General features: G+C 37.8%; 1 protein-coding gene across 11 annotated transcripts in view; it reads left to right on the top strand.

Annotated features, from left to right (window-relative positions):
• Positions 1-21,292, top strand: part of UTRN (utrophin) — a 537,684-nt gene that overhangs the window by 273,839 nt on the left and 242,553 nt on the right. For all 11 annotated transcript variants that reach the window (XM_047770002.1, XM_047770001.1, XM_047770005.1 and 8 more), the window contains 2 exons: positions 158-312; positions 19,290-19,479. In XM_047770002.1, the coding sequence (XP_047625958.1) occupies positions 158-312; positions 19,290-19,479 (345 nt within the window). The remainder of the gene's footprint in view (positions 1-157; positions 313-19,289; positions 19,480-21,292) is intronic.

Raw genomic sequence — 21,292 nt, 5'->3', positions numbered from 1 at the left:
TGAGCTTAAAGGCAAGCATTTTTTTTTTTATAATTTGTTTTCTTCTTTTGATATCTGTATCTAATACAAGTTAAAGCCTACTGGAAGGACCAATGTTTTGGGAGTGCTTGTTCCTGAGTGATCCAGTCTAACAATTACACATGAAATTTCACCTTAGATGTTGCTTCAAGAATTGGGTCCTGGTGATGGTGTCATAATGGCATTCAATAACGTCCTGCAAAAATTGCTAGAGGAGTATGGCAATGATGACACAAGGAATGTGAAAGAAACCACTGAGTACCTAAAAACATCATGGATCAATTTAAAACAAAGGTAACACTAAGGCCCTGGAAGGTATATGTGTCTTGTCAAGTTGGTAATTTGATTGCTCTGACTTTCTTATGGAAGCATGCTGAACATGTGACTGGTACAAGTACATTTTATTATTATTTTAAATGTTTATATTGTTCTGAGTTAGTAGTATCACACTTAGTGTAGGATATATATTTGTACATTAGCTACTCGAATTTCTTCAGTAGAGTTTGTCCTTGAATAAGTCTAAACCCTGACAATGATCTTTCTGTGTGTTCTGATTTTCTTATGCCTCTCGGCATTTCTTGCAGTACTCTAATGGTAAGGATTACTTGGGTATTTACAGAGACATCAGGGTAATACTCTTCCTATTGGTAATTAAAGAAGTGTGCTATTTGGCCAGGTCATCCTTGGTTGAGGCTGGGAACACATGGATCCACTGTAGACTCCTGAAATGCACCATGTGTGTGTTGGGTTTCAACTAATTTTTTACTCTCCATGACTGTCTAGTCAGTATATTTGGAACAGACCAAAATAGCGTATGTGATTATAAGAGAAATTTTTCTGTCATTTGAACACCTAGAATTTGAGGCACTATAAATAGTGGTTAGCATCTCTTTAAGACTGCATATTTATATTCATCATCAGGAAAGAAAAAAGTGTTTACTTCCTGCATAGTACTGTGGGAATACCTGTGTCTAAATGAAATTATAGTTTCACACACATCTTATATATTCATATGCAACTGCCTGAAAGCTAATTTGATACCAAAAACACATTTATTTTACTTTATGATGTATATTACTAGCAATAAAGTACAGCCACGCATTTAATAACAGTTTGATATGAAAGTACTTTATACATTTTTAGAATGTCATTTTTAGTTAGAATCTCTAATGTAAATTTTCAGAAGACTCAAAGCAAAGAATTGTGAGCAGGACATGAACGAGAATATCTTATTGCCTATTCCTAGATTCTGGAGAAAATAAAGACAAGGGTAGCAAATACAAAACTTCAAAGTGGTTAGAGCAGAATATAGTTACAATACTGATCTTTCTAGCATTTTAGTGCAACTCTTTTTCTGTTGGATAGAGTAAGAATCCCAAAACTAAGGCAGGGAAGAGGAAGAATTAAAAACATCTTTAGAGGGAGTTCCTGTTGTGGCTCAGCAGGTTAAGAACTGGGCATAGTGTTCGTGAGGATGTGAGTTCAGTCCCTGGCCTTGCTCAGTGGGTTAAGGTTCGGTGTTGGTGGAGGCTGTGGTGTAGATCCCAGGTGTGGCTTGGACCCAGTGTTGCTGTGGCTGTGGTATAAGCTGGTAGCTGCTGCTCTGACCTGACCCTTGGACTAGGAACTTCCACATGCTGCAGGTGTGGCCCTAAAAAGAAAAAGAAAAAAAGGAGGGGGGAATACCCCTTTAGAGTACAAACTTCTAGTTACAAGATAAATAAATTCTGGGAATGCGACATACAACATGGTGACTATAGTTAACAATACTGTGTTATTTTTGTGTGTTTGAAAGTTGCTAAATAGATCTTAATTCTCATCATAAAAAAAAAAATGTGTAGCCATGTGAAGTGATGGATGCTAACTACTGTGCTAATCATTTTGCAGTATATACCTACATCAAATCATTGGGTTGTACACCTGGAACAAATACAATGTTATATGTCCATTATATCTCAATTAAAAAACCCAGCCTCAGCACTGAGATCGTCCTTAGCATACTTTATGTTTCCAGAGATTCCATAGATAAGAATTATGACTTAGTTTTATTGTAAATAATATCATAAAAATTGATCACTTAGGAATGTGTGGCCTGCTTTATTTAGTAACGCCAGTTCTTTTTCTGCTTTCACTTTGTAAATATTTCAAGACAGCCTACAGCAGTAGTTAGATTAGATGGAAGAGGCAATTAAAAATGAATTATATTCCAAGGTGATCTTTCATTTATCATAGCTAAGACGACCACGGTGTTCTAATTTTATGGCAGTTACAAGTCGTTGTCTTTATTCTATTTTCTTTCTGCCCTTTTTTTGAGAAATAAGTAAACATGCTAATATTTAGACATGGTTTAGGTATATTAATGTCTATAAAGCAGAGAAAATAAAACAAAATTGTAGCTCACAAAATCCTGTCATGAGTGATACCTAGGGTTTCTACATATTGCCAGGATTTCCTCTTTTAAATACAGTGATAACCAATTTTTAGCTTTTTTTTTTTTTTGTCTTTTTGCTATTTCTTGGGCCACTCCCACAGCATATGGAGGTGCCCAGGCTAGGGGTCCAATCGGAGCTGTAGTCTCTGGCCTACGCCAGAGCCACAGCAACGCAAGATCCGAGCCGCGTCTGCAACCTACACCACAGCTCAGGGCAACGCCGGATCGTTAACCCACTGAGCAAGCGCAGGGACCGAACCCGCAACCTCATGGTTCCTAGTCGGATTCGTTAACCACAGCGCCACGATGGGAACTCCAATTTTTAGCTGTTTAATTGGAGATCTTTTAAGAATACGTAGGTCTTCCCTTCTTAAACAAAGTATCTGAACCTATATTAAACATTTTTTGAATTCTTGGCATTGTTGTTATGAAGATATAATCAATCAACTGTAAGGGTTGTAGGTGGCCCTACAGTTTGTTTAAACCAGTGTTTCTCAATCTTTTTTACATTATCAACCCTCTAAGTAGCCTTTTTTAGATTTCTGACCCCAGGATATTTTAATACAGTGGGTAGACTGTACCAGCTTCTATACTTTATAGTTATGCTTTATGCATAAAACCAGTGAATTTTTTCCACTCCCCTCTCACACCCAGCCCCACCAAAGAACCCTTCACCTCTCCACTGGGAATGCCTGACTTACTCTAATGCTCTCAGGCACACAGAAGTTAAATGACATGTTCAAAGTCACATTGCAGAGCCAGGACAGTATTTTTCTCTGCTAAATTATGACAACACTCTCCATACTCTAAAGAATTGGTAGTAAATTTATTCAGCCCGCTGTGCTTTGTGAGATTTTTGTGCTTTATTTTTAGCATATAAATTTTATTGGGCATCTCTTCCTTGTCAGGGTCTGTGCTAAGCTCTTCACTTGCATTATTTTCTTTAATTCTCACAACAACCATAGGAGACAGGTGGCATTTTCATCAGCACTACGTCAGTGAATAAACTGAAGCAGAGAGAAGTTCAGGAACACCCGGGATCACACAGCTCATTGGGAGCAGAGCAGAGATGGAAATCCAAGCCTTTCTGACTGTGCAGTCAGGCTCTTATCTTTAAAAGATAGTTTTGTTTTGGGAGTTCCGTCATGGCACAGTGGTTAATGAATCCAACTAGGAACCATGAGGCCGGGGGCTACAGTTCTGATTAGACCCCTAACCTGGGAACCTCTATATGTCGCGAGAGTGGCCCAAGAAATGGCAAAAAGACAAAAAAAGAAAAAAAGAAGATAGTTTTGTTTTTCTTCTTTGCCATCAGAACTTCTGCTATTGATGACGACGGCTCTGTGTACCCACGTCTGGGATCTCTGTATCTGTGTTGAGTTTAGAAAGCAGATCTGATTAATGATATATGGGGGCCTCTGCTGTGAGTAAATGTAACCCCCTCCAATATGTGGCTATGGTGCCTGCTGTGTTGGCACCTTGGAGGCCTTATCCAATGGCTCTTCTCTTTTCTCCCAGCCATATTCTGAATATACATCATTGTCAGCCAAATTCTGGAGAGGTGAAGGGTTATTATATTGTGCATGGAACACTATTATTGCAGCCTAATGTATGAAGCTTAATATCAGCTTTCAAAGGAAATGTTTTGTCTGAATTGCGATTGGACTAAGTAATTTGGCCATTCAGTTACAGGCCCAGAATCCCTTATCTATAATGCCAAAATCCAGTATGTTCTGATAACAGGAAGCTTTGAATTGACATGAAGCTATTTATTATAGTGTTTATTTATCCTGCTTAGTTGTGAATAGCCTTGTTCCTAGCTGCAGAAATATTGTGTTTGCCACCTCAGACCATAGGTGGGGGTAATATGTCATTTAGATACATTCATAATAATAGATTTCTAATGTACAAAAAATTCATAATCCTTAAACAACCGGTTCCCAATATTTTGGGATTCTGTAAACAACAGGTCTGTTTCTAACATTTTAAACAAATTGACATATCTTGACCACTACTCTTTTTACTAGTGAAAAATTTTTTCTCACATCTTCTAATGCCAGTTAACAAATTTTGTAATGCACTTGGAAATAGTAATAGTTGAAGAAAGTGCTTGTAGTAAATTTTGGAGTGTAGATGCCTCATTTAGGTCTGAAATATGTTATTTTAACCCTGGAGTGCATATATTCATGTATATGTGTATGTACACACACACACACACACACACACATATTTATGCTGAAATATTTTGAAGGAAATGAGACAGTATAACTTTATGTTATAAAAAAATATAGATCATTAGTTACTGTGTATTTTTCTCTTTGCCTTTATCCCCCGGAAGCCATCTTTTGCCTTCTGCTTTAAGGAATTTCTCGGTTTATGCAGGCAGAACAGAAAGCACACTGGCTACGGCAACTGGCAATCTTTGATTAACATCCCAGCTTTTTCTCTTGCCGTCTATGTGAACCTTGGCCAAGTTGTTTCAACTCACTGAGTCTCAATTCCTTGGTTGTAAAGTAGAGAACGTAGCTAATGGGTAAGATTATTGTGAGGATCAAAATTGAGGTATGAAAGTTCCTCATACATAATATGTACCTGAAATGATCATCATCTGCTCTGCTTATTCTGTCTTTCTTATAAATCCATTGCCCTTCAGTCTGTTTTACGGAACTGTCTGTGACGAAGTTAGCCAAAGCTTGCGTCCTTGTCAGTTGTTTGTAGTCATTTTGAATAATCTCTACTTACATTCATGATAAAATAGTTAGGGGGTTCCCGGGGTGGTGCAGTGGGTTAAGGATCTGGCGTTGTCTCTCTGGTGGTTCGGTTTGCTGCTGAGGCGGGGATTGAATCCCCAGCCCAGCACAGTGTGTTAGAGTCTGGTGTTGCCCCAGTTGTGGCATAGGTTGCACAGCTTGGATGTGATCCCTGGCCCAGGACTTCCATATGCCACAGGTGGGGCCGAAAAAGAAAAAAAAAAAGCATAAAATAGTTGGTTATCTGATTTATTGAATGCGGTATCGTCTAAATGTTTACTACCAGATGCAACTTTTAGGAAATGCTATTTTCTTGGTTAGTGTCTTTGTCTGTTCAAGCTGCTATGACGAAACACTGCAGGTTGAGTAGCTTGTAAACTATGGAATGTACTTTTCATATTTCTGAAGACTGGAAGTCTGAGATCAGGGTGCCAGCACAGTCAGGTGGGGACCCTCTTCCTCATTTGGCAGAAGAGGTAAGAGTGCTCTCTCAGGCCTCTTTTATAAGGACATTAGTCTCGCTCATGAAAGTTCCATGCTCATGACTTAATCATCTCTCAAAGGCTGACCAGCCTTCTAATTAATACCTTTGCATTGGGCATGAAGACTCAACATAGGAATCTGGAGGACGGACACATTCAGATCATGGCAGTTAGTAAAATCATAGTTGCCGAATTTACATTGCATTTAAGTGTTTTCTGCCTAAGCAGAAGTCTAACCATCCTGGAAAGGAAAAGTATAGTATTTTAAAAAATTAATTTCATGTGAGAGCCACACATACAGATTTCTCTAGCCAGCGAACGTTACTCTCTTCTTTGGAAGTGACACTGTCTTTCTAATTATTGTTCATTAACTTATTAATAATGGCTTGCTGGACATGTGAAATGCACCTAGTTTACAAGGGGTTATATAAATAGGGTGTATACCAAAGACTGAGTTTGTGAAGCCCTTGACTATTCTGAAAACTGCTTATATTCCAGAACTTTAACTTATCTTGCATTGCTTTTTCAATTATTTTTATTGTAAATTTTGAAACTTTCATCATTTCTGTTTTACTTCTTCAGTAGTGATTGTTTATTGTCTTACCTGATTAAGAAAAATGAATGTTCTTCTTTAGCGTTTATCTATAGTTCAGTTTGGTCAATTTCAATTAACTATCATTAGTGGAGATACTCACAGTGGGGTTGTGTCCTGTGGCCTGATATTAAACAGGCTTAACCTCTGCATTCTTAAAGTGAATATTGTAGCAGCAGTCACTCCCAAATTCTTGAACTTAGGTGAAAAGTAATGGTAGCCTTATCCTTTGAGCCTGTACACTAGTATGAGGTTCAGAGATTTGGTTCAGTCAACTTGATTTATCCTCTCTTAATCTTGCTTCCTTCCCTGAAAGTAACCTTTATATATATATCTTTTATTCTTTATTAAAGTATGGTTGATTTACTTCAGTTTCTGCTGTACAGCAAAGTGACCCAGTCATACATATATATACATTTTTTTTTCATACTCTCTTCCATCATGGTCTAACCTAAGAGATTGGACATAGTTCCCTGTGCTGTGCAGTAGGACCTCACTGCTTATCCATTCTAAATGTAATAGCCTGCATCTACCAACCCCAAACTCCCCATCCATCCCAATCCCTCTCCCCTTCCCCTTGGCAACCACAAGTCTGCTCTCCATGTCCGTGATCTGTTTCTGTTTTATAGATAGGATCATTTGGGCCGTATTTTAGATTCTGCGTATATGTGCTATCATATGATATTTGTCTTTCTGACTTAATGTCACTTAAGTGACCTTTATTTTTCAACCTTTTTTGTTTTTATTTTTTTATTCTCATTGGTAGCATTTCATTTAAAAATTTCCCTTCTGAACTAGGGAGGAAGCTGATAAAGAGGAAAAGTGTAAAAATTATACTCCTCTTTATTTTCCTCTTCTGTTGTGTCATTTTAGCATTTCAGTTACTATTTTAATGACTTTGAAAAAAAATACTAACAATGTCTTTGTGGTATATGCCTAACAATGCTAATGTTTTCATTTTGCAAACATCAAGCTCAAGCATGCAGATATTTTCTTAGCGCGTTTAACTCCATAACAAACAAACTAAAGGACTAGTGCCTGTAGCCTTTGTTTCTGCTTTCATTTGGTTTTTTCCCCCATTAATTAGTTAATTGAATGATTATTTATTTAGCTTTCTCCTTGTCAAGTTCTGTAATCAGCCCCTAAGATTTAACTATAAACAATGCCCTGTGCTTAACCCCCTGGGAAGCTTACCTTTCATAGGAAAAGCCAGGTAGTATAAAGAAAATAATGCATAATTATAGATGATTATTTTGGAGGCAAAGGAAATTAAGGAGTTGCTACACGAGAGGGAATTATTTAGCTTGGCTAATATAGAAAGTAGCATTTGAGCTGATTCAGGTTAAGAGGAACCATCTGAAAAAAAATTCTAGAGGGAACAGCAAATGTAAAAGTCATGAGACAGGAAATAGCATAGAATGTGGTGGAAATATAATGAATTAGGAGGCTTAAGGTGTAGAAGAGGGAGGCAGAGGCAAAGATCATGCTGAATTTTATAGCACATGGAGTAAGGGTTTGGATGTTACAGGTGCATTGGAAAGCTATTGGAGTCAGTAAGCAGGGGAGTGACACTAATTTATGATATTAATCTCTCTTATATAGAGAAAAATAGGGTTTAGGGATATAAGAGAAAAATTAGGAAGACCAATAAGGAAGGGACTGTGTGGTCCAGGTGAGAGTTGGTGGGGACCCTGGGATATTGTGTTTCAGCAATGACAGCGAGAGATGATGGCTTTGAGATATACTTCGGAAGTAGAAAAGATGTTTGATGGATTAGAGATATGATTTGGGGGAGTAGAAACAATCTAAGACGGCACTTTGTGAAAAGATGAGTGGTAGTACCATTCACTGGGAAAGCCTGTGGGAGTGTTGGGGAGAAAAACATTAAGAACTGGATTTTGACATGTTCATTTGAGACGTCTATTAGGTATTTAAATGTATAGGTCAAATAGGTAATTGGATGTGTGAATCTGGAACTCAAACATTCTAGACCTCAGCGAGGAATCTGGGTGTTCTAAGCATTTACACTGGAGATCAAATCTGTGGAATTGAGTGAACTCACTAGGAAAGAATAAAGATGGAGAAGAGGGTGTTTGATTGAGTCCATAGAGTCTAGACTTGATGAATGGAGTTAAGGTCTTGGTAATGAAGAGGACAGCAAAGACTCAGAAAAATCTTCCAGTGAAATAGAAAGAGAATTCAGGTGCTTAGCAGTGTAGGGAAGAGAATATCTTTAAGAGGAAATGGAGAGAGGAAATATTTCTAAGAAGGAACGATCCATTCTGCTTAATTAAGTTGAGAAATCCCAAAAGATGACACAACACCATTTGTGGAATTCCACATCTTGGAAATTTGATGATTTTGAAAAGAACAATTTCAAGGGAGTGATGGAGTAGCAGCTAGAGAATGAGATGAAGGTGAGAAAGTAGAAGCAATTTATGGGAAGATCATTAGAGACTTCGTTTGTGAAGAGGGGTAGAGACGTTGGGTAGTACCTGGAAGGTGATGAAGGGTAGAGCGAGGTGGACGACTGTCCTTTAAAATGGAACATGGTAAATAAAGCATGTGCATATGCTTGTGGAAATGATCCAGAAGAGTAATGATTCAAGACTGAGGGGACAAAGGCAGAGGAAAGGAGTCCTTTTATTGATGAGAAGGTGAGATCTGTAGAACCAAGTTTGATAAGAGCTGGGATGCTTTTTTCACTGTGATAGAAAGGACAAGGAGAAGATGAGTACGGAGCATGTGGGCTGGAGCCTTGGTGGTGGGAAGATGAAAGATGCCCTGTGCGAAGACTTCTGCTTGCTTTATGATCCATGAGGCATGCTCTCATGGAGGATGCGGGTGGGACCGAGAGATGTTTGAAGAGAGAGGGTCAGTTGTAAATCAGAAGATAGATGGGTGGGACAGAGAAATTCCTAGGGAAACTTTAGTGCTTTACTGCTGGGCAGTGATGAGTATCTCTTTGCGATTTACGATAATAAATGTAAAGGGAAGAGAGCTCTGTTGTCGTGTTCTTTAGCCATGTGTATCTCCTTGGAGACAAGTAGAAAGAATGCAGATGAAAGACAGAGAGGGAGCAGGGGAGAGGAAGGTGTGTGTAAGGGAGTGGAGCTTGGAGTGCTTCTAGTCCATAATGATGTCTAACATGGCCATTTACCCAGGGCAAGGGGTGGTGGTGGTATGGTCCCTCACTAGAGCCTGTGGCTTGGCAAGCAGATATTGAAGTGGATTTTTCAGACTCCAATAACCTGTTGAGGTGGTGAGCAACTTATATGCAGTTACCATGGACCTCCTCAGGGTCAGTATGTGAACATAATGGAAAAAATCTTTAGCTTTGAAGGAGTAGGATTTTGCTTGGAAGACGAGAGAACAATGGCTTGGAAGTAGCAATGGGAAGGAGGAGGACTCTTATTCCATCTCCTCCTCCGAGGTATATAGGGTCTGAGAGAAGAAAAAACTTTATTAAAAGTTGGCAAATTGAAGGCCCTGGGGAAACCAGTTTGATTCAAGATAATGTGAAGGAAGTGATCTGAAGGGGAGGCTAATTGTAGAATAGGTTTCCAGGAGTTCCCGTCGTGGCGCAGTGGTTAACGAATCCGACTAGGAACCATGAGGTTGCGGGTTCAGTCCCTGACCTTGCTCAGTGGGTTAACGATCCGGCGTGGCTGTGAGCTGTGGTGTAGGTTGCAGACGCGGCTCGGATCCCGCGTTGCTGTGGCTCTGGCGTAGACTGGTGGCTACAGCTCCGATTTGACCCCTAGCCTGGGAACCTCCATATGCCGCGGGAGCGGCCCAAGAAATAGCAGCAGCAACAACAACAACAACAACAAAAGACAAAAAAAAAAAAAAAAAGAATAGGTTTCCAGGCTTAGTGGAAGAAGGTTTTGGTGGTAGATTGGGGAAGGTGCAGAGAGGTGTTGGGGTTATGCTCTAGTGTTGGTTGGCTAATGAAGACTGAATATTTCTTAGTGACTAGGGGATTAGGATGTGGTGAGATAAATCCTCATATGGGAATAGCTCTGTGTCTTGCATATTTATGCAGCGGGGTTGGAGGTACCTCTCTTAAGCTTCCCAAGTGGTGTGGCTTTGGCAGCTTAGAACAGTCTCCTTAAGTCCTGTGGAGTGAATTTTTAAATGCTTGATGATGACCCAATCTCTATGTAATAAAGACTGGTCACAAAATACCATAAAAGGTTAGGGGTATCTGCAGTGACTAATTCTTCATTAAATCCACTGCATTTCCTCAAAGTGTGCTTTACTATATTTCTTGTGAAATGATATTTTATAAACCACAGGATAAATTACCTCGTGAAGGTACTCATTGGAAAGCTTAAGCATTGCTTCATTGTAAGTTTTCTACATGTCACTCAAACTACTTATGCTACTGTTTTCCACTCTAGAAGAGATAAATATATTTAAATCTCATGTAACTGTAAAGGTCACCTTTAAAATGTATTAAAATTTAGCAACACATATCTGTGTGTTTACAAAGTCACTCTTTTCCATTGAAGTCTAAAACAAAAAGATATCTTTTTGCGTTCAGACATGCTTTTGACCAATTATAAGCATATGCATGTTTGATTAAACAATGTTATATCTTGCAGCTTAAAAATCGGGTATTATTTAACATTTAAAACCACATTTTTAAAAGTCAGTTATGTGGGTGTCCATGTTTTGTAATGCTGCAAAATGACTATAAGCTATTCTGTAGCAAATCATAGTTGCTTTTAACAGAAATCTCTTTAAAAGCTGAGTTTACATTTTAAAAATCCCGGTTTCCTTTAATATAAACTATTAGAAATTTGTCACCGACACATTCCTTAAGTCTTTTATGAGAAGTTATTTATACGTTCAGTCTGCACCATTTCTTGGACTAAAGAACTCTATAGTCTGTTACTTCTATTTGAAGTAGAACTTTTTATTTCTGCTAAAATTATCCTTCTAAACTTCAAATATTTTATCTTTTAGGTTTTCAGCCCATCTTTATTCTTTATGATTTGTGGGTTTAAAAAGATTTAAAAAAAAGATTAAAAAAAAAATCTTCTCTGCCTTTGTCTGGTAGCCATGATTCCCTCAACTTAAAACCATTTCTTTTTCTGTGGTAGTGCTCCTTCTGCTGTAGTCTCTCATTTACATTTCTCAGAACTTCCTCCAGCTCTGTTCTGATCTTTCTTGAGATGGATGGCCAGATAGAAAGTTTGCTTTGCAAACCATAGACTAATGTAAGTGCAGTGCTGGATGTGATCTTAAGAGTGAATCTCCCACATTAATACTTCCTAACCTCTTTGCTGTCTATGCTCCACTCATCTATCTATTCCCTGTAGTCACATTTCATTTACATGCAGTGTTTCTCAATGAAGAGGAATGCAAAGCTAGGGAGGGGTTGAGAATGGGGGAACTCTCCAGTAGGTTTAATAAGCTCTGTGATGGATTATGTAGTTTTAAAAGGACCCCTAGAGATTCTGACATGGGCACCTCACTCAGATAGTCCAGGCTCCTTACTTTAAGGACAGGAAAAAAAAAAAAATGTAGATTTGAAGTGGTTTACCCCAAGGCATATAGCTAGTAAATGGCAGAGGTAGTAAAATTAGGTGATTTTCTTCTAAAAGCAGTGTACCAATAGCATGGAAGGTAATTTATTAGCATGTGTCATAAAGTGTGTGTGTTCATACTCCTGAGCCTTTAATTTTAGTGTTTGTTTTTTGCCATGTGGTATTATGATAAATGATGTGAAACTCTTTGAAAATAAATAAAAAATTCTTGTTGTGTCTGAAAGTGTCCAGTATACCATACTCTAAAAACCAAAAAATAGTTAAATGAGTGGTATGGAGAACTGATAGGTTTGAGCCATATTCTATTGAAAATTTCATATGAAATCAATTTCAAAAGGACTATAAATTAATATATATATAAAATGTGACTATATTTTAAAATGTATGTTTATTATAATAATATGAAGACAGTTTAGACTACTGTAAATAGGGTTTAGTTTTCAATATGTTCATTATTTTTAGTGGAAGATTATGATCATGAGAAAAAAATATGACACCAGATATTTATGAATTAAAAGAATTCCCCAGGACATTTATTATTAAATTGCACATTTGCATGCTATAAATAAAATGCATTTCCCAGCATTTCACCAAATTCATATGTAAGGTTAGAGAAAACGTTATTGATTGGGTGCTTACTGTGTCTTGGTACTTTTCTGTGGGTACACTTCATCTTCTTAAAATATTGCTGGAAGGGAGGTGTTATTCCTGCTTTTGTATTAGTTTATTCAATTAATACTTGTTAAATTGCTCTTGTATGTAGGCTCTGGAGTTACCAGGTTCACTGATGATTCCGAAGCCAAACATGTAAGAAAACAGTCACTTTCAGTCATAATTGGAGATATAAGACAGAAGAATATTCCCGAAGATGGGGAGACTATCTTGGATCATCTGAGTGGATCCAGTTCCACCACATGTGTCCTTAAAATTGGAGGAAGGAAAGAGAAGGGTGTTCAGAGAGATGTGACCTGAGGATTCAACCAGTTATGTTGGCTTTGAAGATAGAAGAAGAGGCCATGAGCCAAGAAATGTGGGTGGAGAAGTCAGGGATGTAGATTGACCCTTAGAGCCTGTTCAAAGGAACGCAGCCCTGCCTGCTGACAACTTGGTTTTAGTCCAGTGACACCCCCCCATCAGAAAATAACCTAAAGAATGGGAGAGAACACATTCATGTTGCATTAAGCCACTACGTTTGTGGTGATGGGTTGTTACAGCAGTCATGTTGGGGTGCAGATAGGCACCCTAAGTGATATTGTGGGATGCCATGCGATGAGGTAACATAGGTTTGAAACACTAAGTGAAGTCAGTCAGACAATGAGACACCAACATCAAATGTTGTCACTTTCATGTGGAATCTCAAATAAGGACACAGTGGCTTCTTTGCAGAACAGATACTAAGTCACAGACTTTGAAAAACTTATGGTTTCCAAATGAGACAGGTTGGGGGTGGGGGAATGATCTGGGGGTTTGGGATAGAAATGCTATACAATTTGGTTGTGATGATTGCTGTACAACTATAAATGTAATAACATTCATTGAGTAATTTAAAAAAGAATAAGGGATGCTGATTATATGAAATGAAAGTGTTTGACTTCACTAAATTTTTTAATTACTAAATTTTATGAGTGCTAAAGATAATCTACTTTACTAAATTTTATAATTAGTAAACTTTATATGAGTGTTCTTAAAATTAGAATCATTTATTCATGGTCAGTTAATGTCATGTGTGTACTCCTTTAATTCTAGTACCTTTGGGGTACAGCCTTTATTTGGCTATTCTTAATATTTTTTTTCAGTTGCTGTTTTAGTGATTAAAACTAGGGGCAAGGGTAAGTGGAAGACAAAAAGACCATCACCGCCAACCACCCAAATTCTAGTAGGTAAATCTAAATATTAAAAATTAAAGACATGCACACATATGATTACAAAAATATTTGAAGTTCTAAAAGATTTATAACAGAATGTAGTGACTCTCTAGTCACCACAATCTCTCTCTCTAGGGGCAACTTTCTTCTCTCCTTTGCTAGGTCATACGTTAATTCTATTTTTAATGTTTTGAGCAACTGCCATATTGTTTTTCATATTAACTGTACCATCTTATCACTGAATTTTTTAGGTAAGCAGATATTCAGTGTTGACATTATTGTGCCTGTCTAAACATCAACAGCAAACAGTGAAGTTTATTATAATTTTGCTGCTTCTGTATTTTACCTAAAATTAATAATTGCCTTGTTTTTATATGCCTAGTTTCCTTTGCACCTGTTGCCCATCTTTACTAAATTTCCCAATGGCCCGACAGTACAATTTCCTACAAAGTCAGTCACATTAAATAGTCTATGACTTCCAATGTTTTCTTGTAGGCATCTCTCCTAGAGACAGTTTTTTTAGGCTGCACAACCATTAACCTGGGGATTTTCTGTACTTTCCTCCTAGGATCTCATGGAGATTTTTTTGTTTGTTAGTTTATTTGTTTGCTTTTGTCTTCTTTTGTATTATTTTCTTGTTTTATCAGAGTCTATTCTTTATTAACTTTGTGAAGTTAAAACAAGAATCGTAGCAGTTAGAATGATAAAGACAGCACTCATTTGAGCCAATTGGGAGTCATTGGACTTTTTTCTGAGACCTTTCACCATTAGCTTTAAAAAAAAAAAAAAAAAAAAAAGGAGGTCCCTCTGGGGCTCAGTGGTAACAAACGCAGCTAGTATCCATGAGGTTGCCGGTTCTAACCCTGGCCCTGCTCAGTGGATTAAGGATCCGGCATTTCTGTGAGCTGTAGTGTAGGTCACAGATGCCACTTGGATCCTGCATTGCTGTGGCTGTGGTGTAGGCCAGCAGCTCTAGCTTCATTTCAACCCCTAGCCTTCTGTATGCTGTGTGTGTGGCCCTAAAAAACAAAAAAATTTTAAAAAAAGACAAAATAAACCAAACAAATAAAATCCCTCAAAATTTAAGTTTTGTTGATGTATAGTTGATTCACAAGGTTGTCATAATTTCTGCCGTATAGTGAAGTGATTTAGTCGTACATATACACATACCCATTCTCTTTCAGATTCTTTTTCCACAAAAATTATCACAGAATATTGGATAGAGTTCTCTATGCTATACAACTGGTCCCCATTGGCCAATCATATACCTAATTGTGCATATGCCAATCCCATACCTCCAGGCCATTCCCCCACCCCAACCTGTCCCCTTTGGTAACCATAAGTTTTTCAAAGTCTCTGAGTCTGTTTCTGTTCTGCAAATAAGTTCATTTGTATCCTTTTTTTTTTTTAAGATTCCACATATAAGCAATATTATATGATGTTTGTCTTTCACTGTCTAACTTCACTTAGTATGATAATTTCTAGGTCCATTCATGTTGCTGCAAATGGGATTATTTCATTCTTTGTTATGGCTGAGTAATATTCCTTTGGAGTCATTACCCTCTTTTCTGAGATCTTTCACCATTAGTGGGTTTTTTTCCCCCCTTCCCTTTGTTGGCCGTACCCACAGCATGTGAAAGTTCTTGGGCCAAGGCTTGGATCCAAGCCTCGTCTGTGACCTACGCCACAGCTGCAGCAATGCAGGATCCTTAACCCACTGTGCCTAGTGGGAACTCCATGAGCTCTTTCAGCATTAGCAAGGGAGCCTGCTTGCTTCTCTGTGTATTGGATTTCTTGTTTTTATGCTTCTCATATCATCTTCTTTCTAGATTTACAAACTGAGTTTTGTAGAAAACAAAATCTCTCAGTTGCTTCTTGAAAAATGGTGTTTGGGAGGTAATTTTAAAGGCATAATATAAAAAGATCTTCATTATTCTATAAACACTATTATAATACAAAAACGAAGATTCTGAGAAATATGGAGATACAAAAGTGCCTCTGCCCATAGTGTATTTACAAAACAGGGGGACAGATAAGAAATCTCTATGACTCAGAGATTTAAGTAAAATTTAAGAGTGAAATAAGGGCTTTTCCAGGATAGGTGTGATTAATTTCTGGACAAAGGAGTTTTGGCCTGTTATGAACTCAAGGCCAGGAAACCTAATTGGGCTGAGATGTTCTGGAGGAGGCCATTTTAACCCTTAAAGGACTAATACGTGGAGATTGTCAGAAGGACATTATTTGAGTATGAAATTTTTACGTGGACATAGCATTAAGAATATTCTAGAGAAAAAGGAACATATTTTGATCTGAATTGTTGGAAAGAACTAGAGGGTAGAGATGGAAAAGTAGATTAGTGATAGGTGATGGAGGACTTTGTGTTCTAGGAGAAGAAATTTGAATATTTTCTGAGATAGCCACACGCTGTTGGAGGTTTTTCAGTAAGTAGATGCTGAGATATGATTGATGCCATTCCAGGATGTCATATAAATGGGATCATAGTATCTTTTGTGTCTGGCTTCTTTCACTTAGCAAAATGCAAGTGAGAGTCCATCCATGTTGTTGCATCTATCAGTAGTTGGTTTTTTTTTTTTTTTTTTTTTGCCATTTCTTGGGCTGCTCCCGTGGCATGTGGAGGTTCCCAGACTAGGGGTCGAATCGAAGCTGTGGCCACTGACCTACACCAGAGCCACAGCAACGCGGGATCCAAGCCACGTCTGCGACCTACACCACAGCTCACGGCAACACCGGATCGTTAACCCACTGAGCAAGGGCAGGGACCGAACCCGCAACCTCATGGTTCCTAGTTAGATTCGTTAACCACTGCGCCACGACAGGAACTCCTATCAGTAGTTTTTAAATTTTTATTGCACAGTGGTATTCCATTGTAGGCATGTACCACAGTTTTTCTATTTACTAGTTGATGACATTTGATTGTTACCAATTTTGGACCATTATGAATAAAGCTGCTATAAGCATTTGCATGTGGGTTTTGTGTGGACATATATTTTCATTTTTCTTGGGGAAATACTTAGGAATAGAGTAAAATAGAACTGCTGGCTTGTATCTCAAGTGCATGGTTAAACTTTATCGAAGCTGCCGAACTGTTTTTCAGCAAGACTGTACCATTTCATACACCTACTTGCAACGTATGAGAGTTCCAGTTACCTTACTTTGTTACCAGCACTTGGTATGGTCATTTTCTTAAACCATCCTAATAGGAGCTGATATTCCATTGTGGTTTGAATTTACATTTTTCTGATGATTAATGATGCTGAGCATCTTTTCATATGTTTGCCATCCATGTATCTTCTATGATGGTATGTCTATTGAAACCTTTTACCCATTTTTATAAAAGAAAGTTTTTATTGATGTGTAAAAATATATTTGCTCATTATAAATTCAAAGAATGCAGAGAAGTGCAAATAGGATAGTAAACTACATTAAATCCCAGCACCTGGAACCATTTTAATATTAAGTTAATGTACCAGACATTTCTCCCTCTATCTATAGATACAGATAGAAGGACAGAAAGATGGATGATGATGAGTGGATGGATCAGTGGGTGGACAGATAGAAAAAAATATATAAAAGAGGTCATATCACCTGTGCCAGTGTTTAAATTGTGATGTAGTGAATATACCATGAAATTCACTTTTAAAGTATACAGCTAAGTGGTTTTCAGTACATTTTCCCTGTTGTGCAACCATCACCACACTCTTAATTTCGGAATATTTTATTACCCCCCAAAGAAACCCATTACCCATTAGCTCGAAGTCCAAATTTTCCTCTACCTTCCAGTCCAAAGTCAACAATTAATCTACTTTTTCTTTTTTTTTCTTTTTTTCTTTCTTTTTAGGGCCACACCCAGGGCATGTGGAGGTTCCCAGGCTAGGGGTCAAATTGGAGCTGCAGCTGCCAGCCCCTCAGCCACAGCCACAGCAGTGCAGGACCCGAGCCATGTCTGCGATCTACACCACAGCTCACAGTAACCTGCTGAGTGAGCATCCTCAGGGATGCTAGTCAGATTTGTTTACCACTGAGCCATGACAGGAACTCCTACTTTCTCCTTCTATGGATGTGCTTTTTAAAAAGTATTTCATATAAATAGAATCACACTATATGTGGCCTTTCGTGTGTGGTTTCTTTCACTTGACATAAAATTTTCAAGGTCCATCCATGTTAAGCATACATCGGTACTTCATCAATGAGTATACCACATTTTGTTTAGCAATTCCTCGCTCAATTGATGAATACTTGGGTTGATTCTACTATTTGTCTCATCTAAGTAATGCTGCTATAAACTTTGTGTACAAAATTTTGGGTAGACATGTATCTTCGGTTCTATTTGGTTTAAATGTCAAGGAGTGAAATAGTTGGTACTCACTTTTTTCCCCATTCCTTTTTTTTTCAGTGTTTCTTTCTTTTCTTTTCCTTTTTTATTTCTTATTTTATTTTATTTTTTGCTTTTTAGAGGTGCACATGTGGCATATGGAAGTTCCCCGGCTAGGGGTCCAGTTGTAGCTGCAGGTGCCAGCCTACACCACAGCCACAGCAATGCTAGATCCAAGCCATGTCTGCGACCTTCACCACAGCTCATAGCAATGCCAGATCCTTAACCTACTGATCGAGGCCAGGGATCAAACCCTCATCCTCAGGGCCACTGGTTGGGTTCACTACCCACTGGGAACTCCCCAGTCTTTCTTTAAAAAAAAAAAAAAAACTTAAGGTTTTATTGAAGTATAATTGATTTACAATGTTGTGTTAATTTCTGCTTTACAACAAAGTGATTCAGTTATGCATGTACACATATCCATTCTTTTTCAGATTCTTTTCCCAGAATATTGAGTGGAGTTCCCTGTGCTATGCAGTAGGTCCCCATTGACCATCCATTCCGTATATCATAGTGTGCATATATCTTTTTTAAAATTATTTTTTCTTTTTATGGAGCTTTAAGATGTGTGAAGTTTTAAAGGTTGGATTTACAGGCATGTGTATCTCTTAAATCATTCAACGCCAGCCTAGTTCCATGTTTTAATGTTGATGTAGATTTAATGAATGCTTTATAAAAACTTGATTGTTCAGTGTCTTCCAAATGTAGCATTATAATATCAGCTTAAAGAACCAGTTTATATTGATCTGAAGTGTTTAAAGTATAGACCGTTAAGTCCTTTATATTATATCTGAAACAATTCCTCAGTTTTTACTTCTTCCTAGAATTCATGTAGTCACGTGTATGAGTATTTATTGATACTGCCTTTTACGTTTCAGGAATGATACTAAGGTATTAAAATAAAATGTATGAGGAGTAACTTAACCTACAGTTATGAGTCGTAAGATGTCATAATTATTTTATGATATGGGATGTAATTTTGTTAATACTCTATTTCTCTCCCTCTCCTTCTCAAAATTCACATTACCCCTCTATTCGGGATTATTCAAGATGCACATATAAATAAATCTCCGAGTTCCATCAGGGACTTAAATAAATAAAGGTTCCTTGGAGGCTGTCTGCTAATTTTCCCTTAGGGTGGACATGACATGGACTGTCACACTCTAAGTAATGGAGACATGCCTGTCGTGTTGTTATTTGCAGCATTGCTGACAGACAGAGTGCCTTGGAGGCTGATCTGAGGACAGTGCAGGCCTCTCGCAGGGATCTGGAGAACTTCCTAAAGTGGCTACAAGAAGCAGAGACCACGGTTAATGTGCTTGCGGATGCCTCTCAGCGGGAAGATGCTCTTCAGGACAGTATCCTGGCCAGGGAACTCACGCAGCAGATGCAGGCAAGTGCATGGGAAATTGCATCTTGCATTCGAATTTTTGCTGTGCTCTTTTGACCTATCTATGTGCAGAATTTATTACCATCCAAAGGTGAGGTTGTCACCCTATCCTTTTAGGGAATCCATGCTCCCCTATGAAGAATTGCTTTCTGGAAATAAGATCTATAAAGTACTTTTACTTAATAATTGAGGAAAAACACCTCGTTTTATGGAGGTATAATTGTTTATTTAGACTTAGGGGCTCAGAGTTATTCTATTTTCTGTCGTTTTAAGCCCTATTAGTTAGCCTTATTGAAGCCTGAATGATGAGGACATTTCTTCTTAATAAGAAGTTGTTTCTTTCTCCATTTATTATAAATATAAGAGCTGCGAAGGCTCTATGGCTTAGTTTACAACTAAGAATATTGGGCTTGAGGTTATTACCTTTATGTCTTTAGCTAGATAACTGTGATTGTGAGTGGAGCCTGAGGTTCAGATTTTCTTCCACGTGAAATGTGATAACACAGATTCTTTCCTTTAAAAAAATGTATGAGGCATCTGATGAAGCATGTCTGAATCTTTCTTTTCTGCTGCCAAGGACAACTGCTTCGGTGCCCTTGAAACTCCCATTCCCTTCGTGCAGGATGACCTACTCTTGCCAATCACGGGCCTTCCCACTCAGAACTTGGTTTAAAACCAATTTCAGTGGAGAAGTCTTATTTACCACAGTTTTACGTCTGATTACTTCTTTACGCCATGTCATTCTCACAGTATTTTGACAGTTATTATTTCTGATATTCTTGTGAACTCATGATCCACTGTCATCTGACTCCTGCCTCCTCCTCTCCTAGTTGACCACATGGTTCTTCAAGGGCAGAGATTACATTATTCCATACTGTTGCCTATCCAGTGCTCTGCGTGGAAATTCTTAATAAATATTCATCGCTGCCCTTGGACCCTAAAACTTCGCCATTATGCAATTCAGTATGATGACCTTTTTTGAATTCTAGGAACCCTTGAAACATCAAAATGTTAACAGATATGTGGGTCTGGAGAAGGGTTTCAGAAGCTTTCTTAGAACTATTCTTATTTTTACAGATTTTCTCTAAGTTTGAAATTATCATTGAACAATTATAATTTTTTTTAAAAGACCCTCTTTGGAATAGACTTATTAATACCTTATTCTCATGGATAAAGACTCTTAGGGTGTGTTGTCATTGACTCTCAAAATTCATTTAACAAAAATCTATGTTTACTTACATTTCTGATTTCTTATTCATTGATTCATTGTATAATATACTCGTGACTTGATAATGAGAGTGAGCAGGCAAGTATCGAAGATAAATCTGTTCTTATTTGTCTTTTTTTTGTCTTACCCTCTGGAGTCTCATGAGGTCACCATAAATGTTAAGTGATAAAATACTTAGCTATCATCTCATTTTTTGAGGACAACAGAGGGCTCTAGAATATATTATTTTTTTATGACTTAAACAACTATAGGTCTGACCTATTAAGCTCACAGATTCCCAATTACATAATGATATTAAGCTCAAAAGATACCCAAGCTATGAACTTGAGAAGGTGGCAGTTGTACACAATGAGCAAACTTTGGTGATGAGTACCAGCAAAAGGCAGACCTGTCTTAGAGTTTAACATTGTCTTTTGACACGTTTTTATCTCGGGATATATTCTACCACAGCCAGAAACTCTTCTTAATATTTAATGAATATTCAAACTGTGGAAGAAATACATGTAAATAGAGATGTTTAAAATCTTTCTGAATAAAAATAACTAAGCACAGGATTACTTGTCTTATGGCAAGCAACATCAAGAAAGA

The sequence above is a fragment of the Phacochoerus africanus genome, chromosome 2 (genome assembly GCF_016906955.1).
Source record: "Phacochoerus africanus isolate WHEZ1 chromosome 2, ROS_Pafr_v1, whole genome shotgun sequence".
Lineage (NCBI taxonomy): Eukaryota > Metazoa > Chordata > Mammalia > Artiodactyla > Suidae > Phacochoerus > Phacochoerus africanus.
Note: the sequence above shows the minus strand (reverse complement) of the source record. Positions and strands in the feature narration are given on the sequence as shown.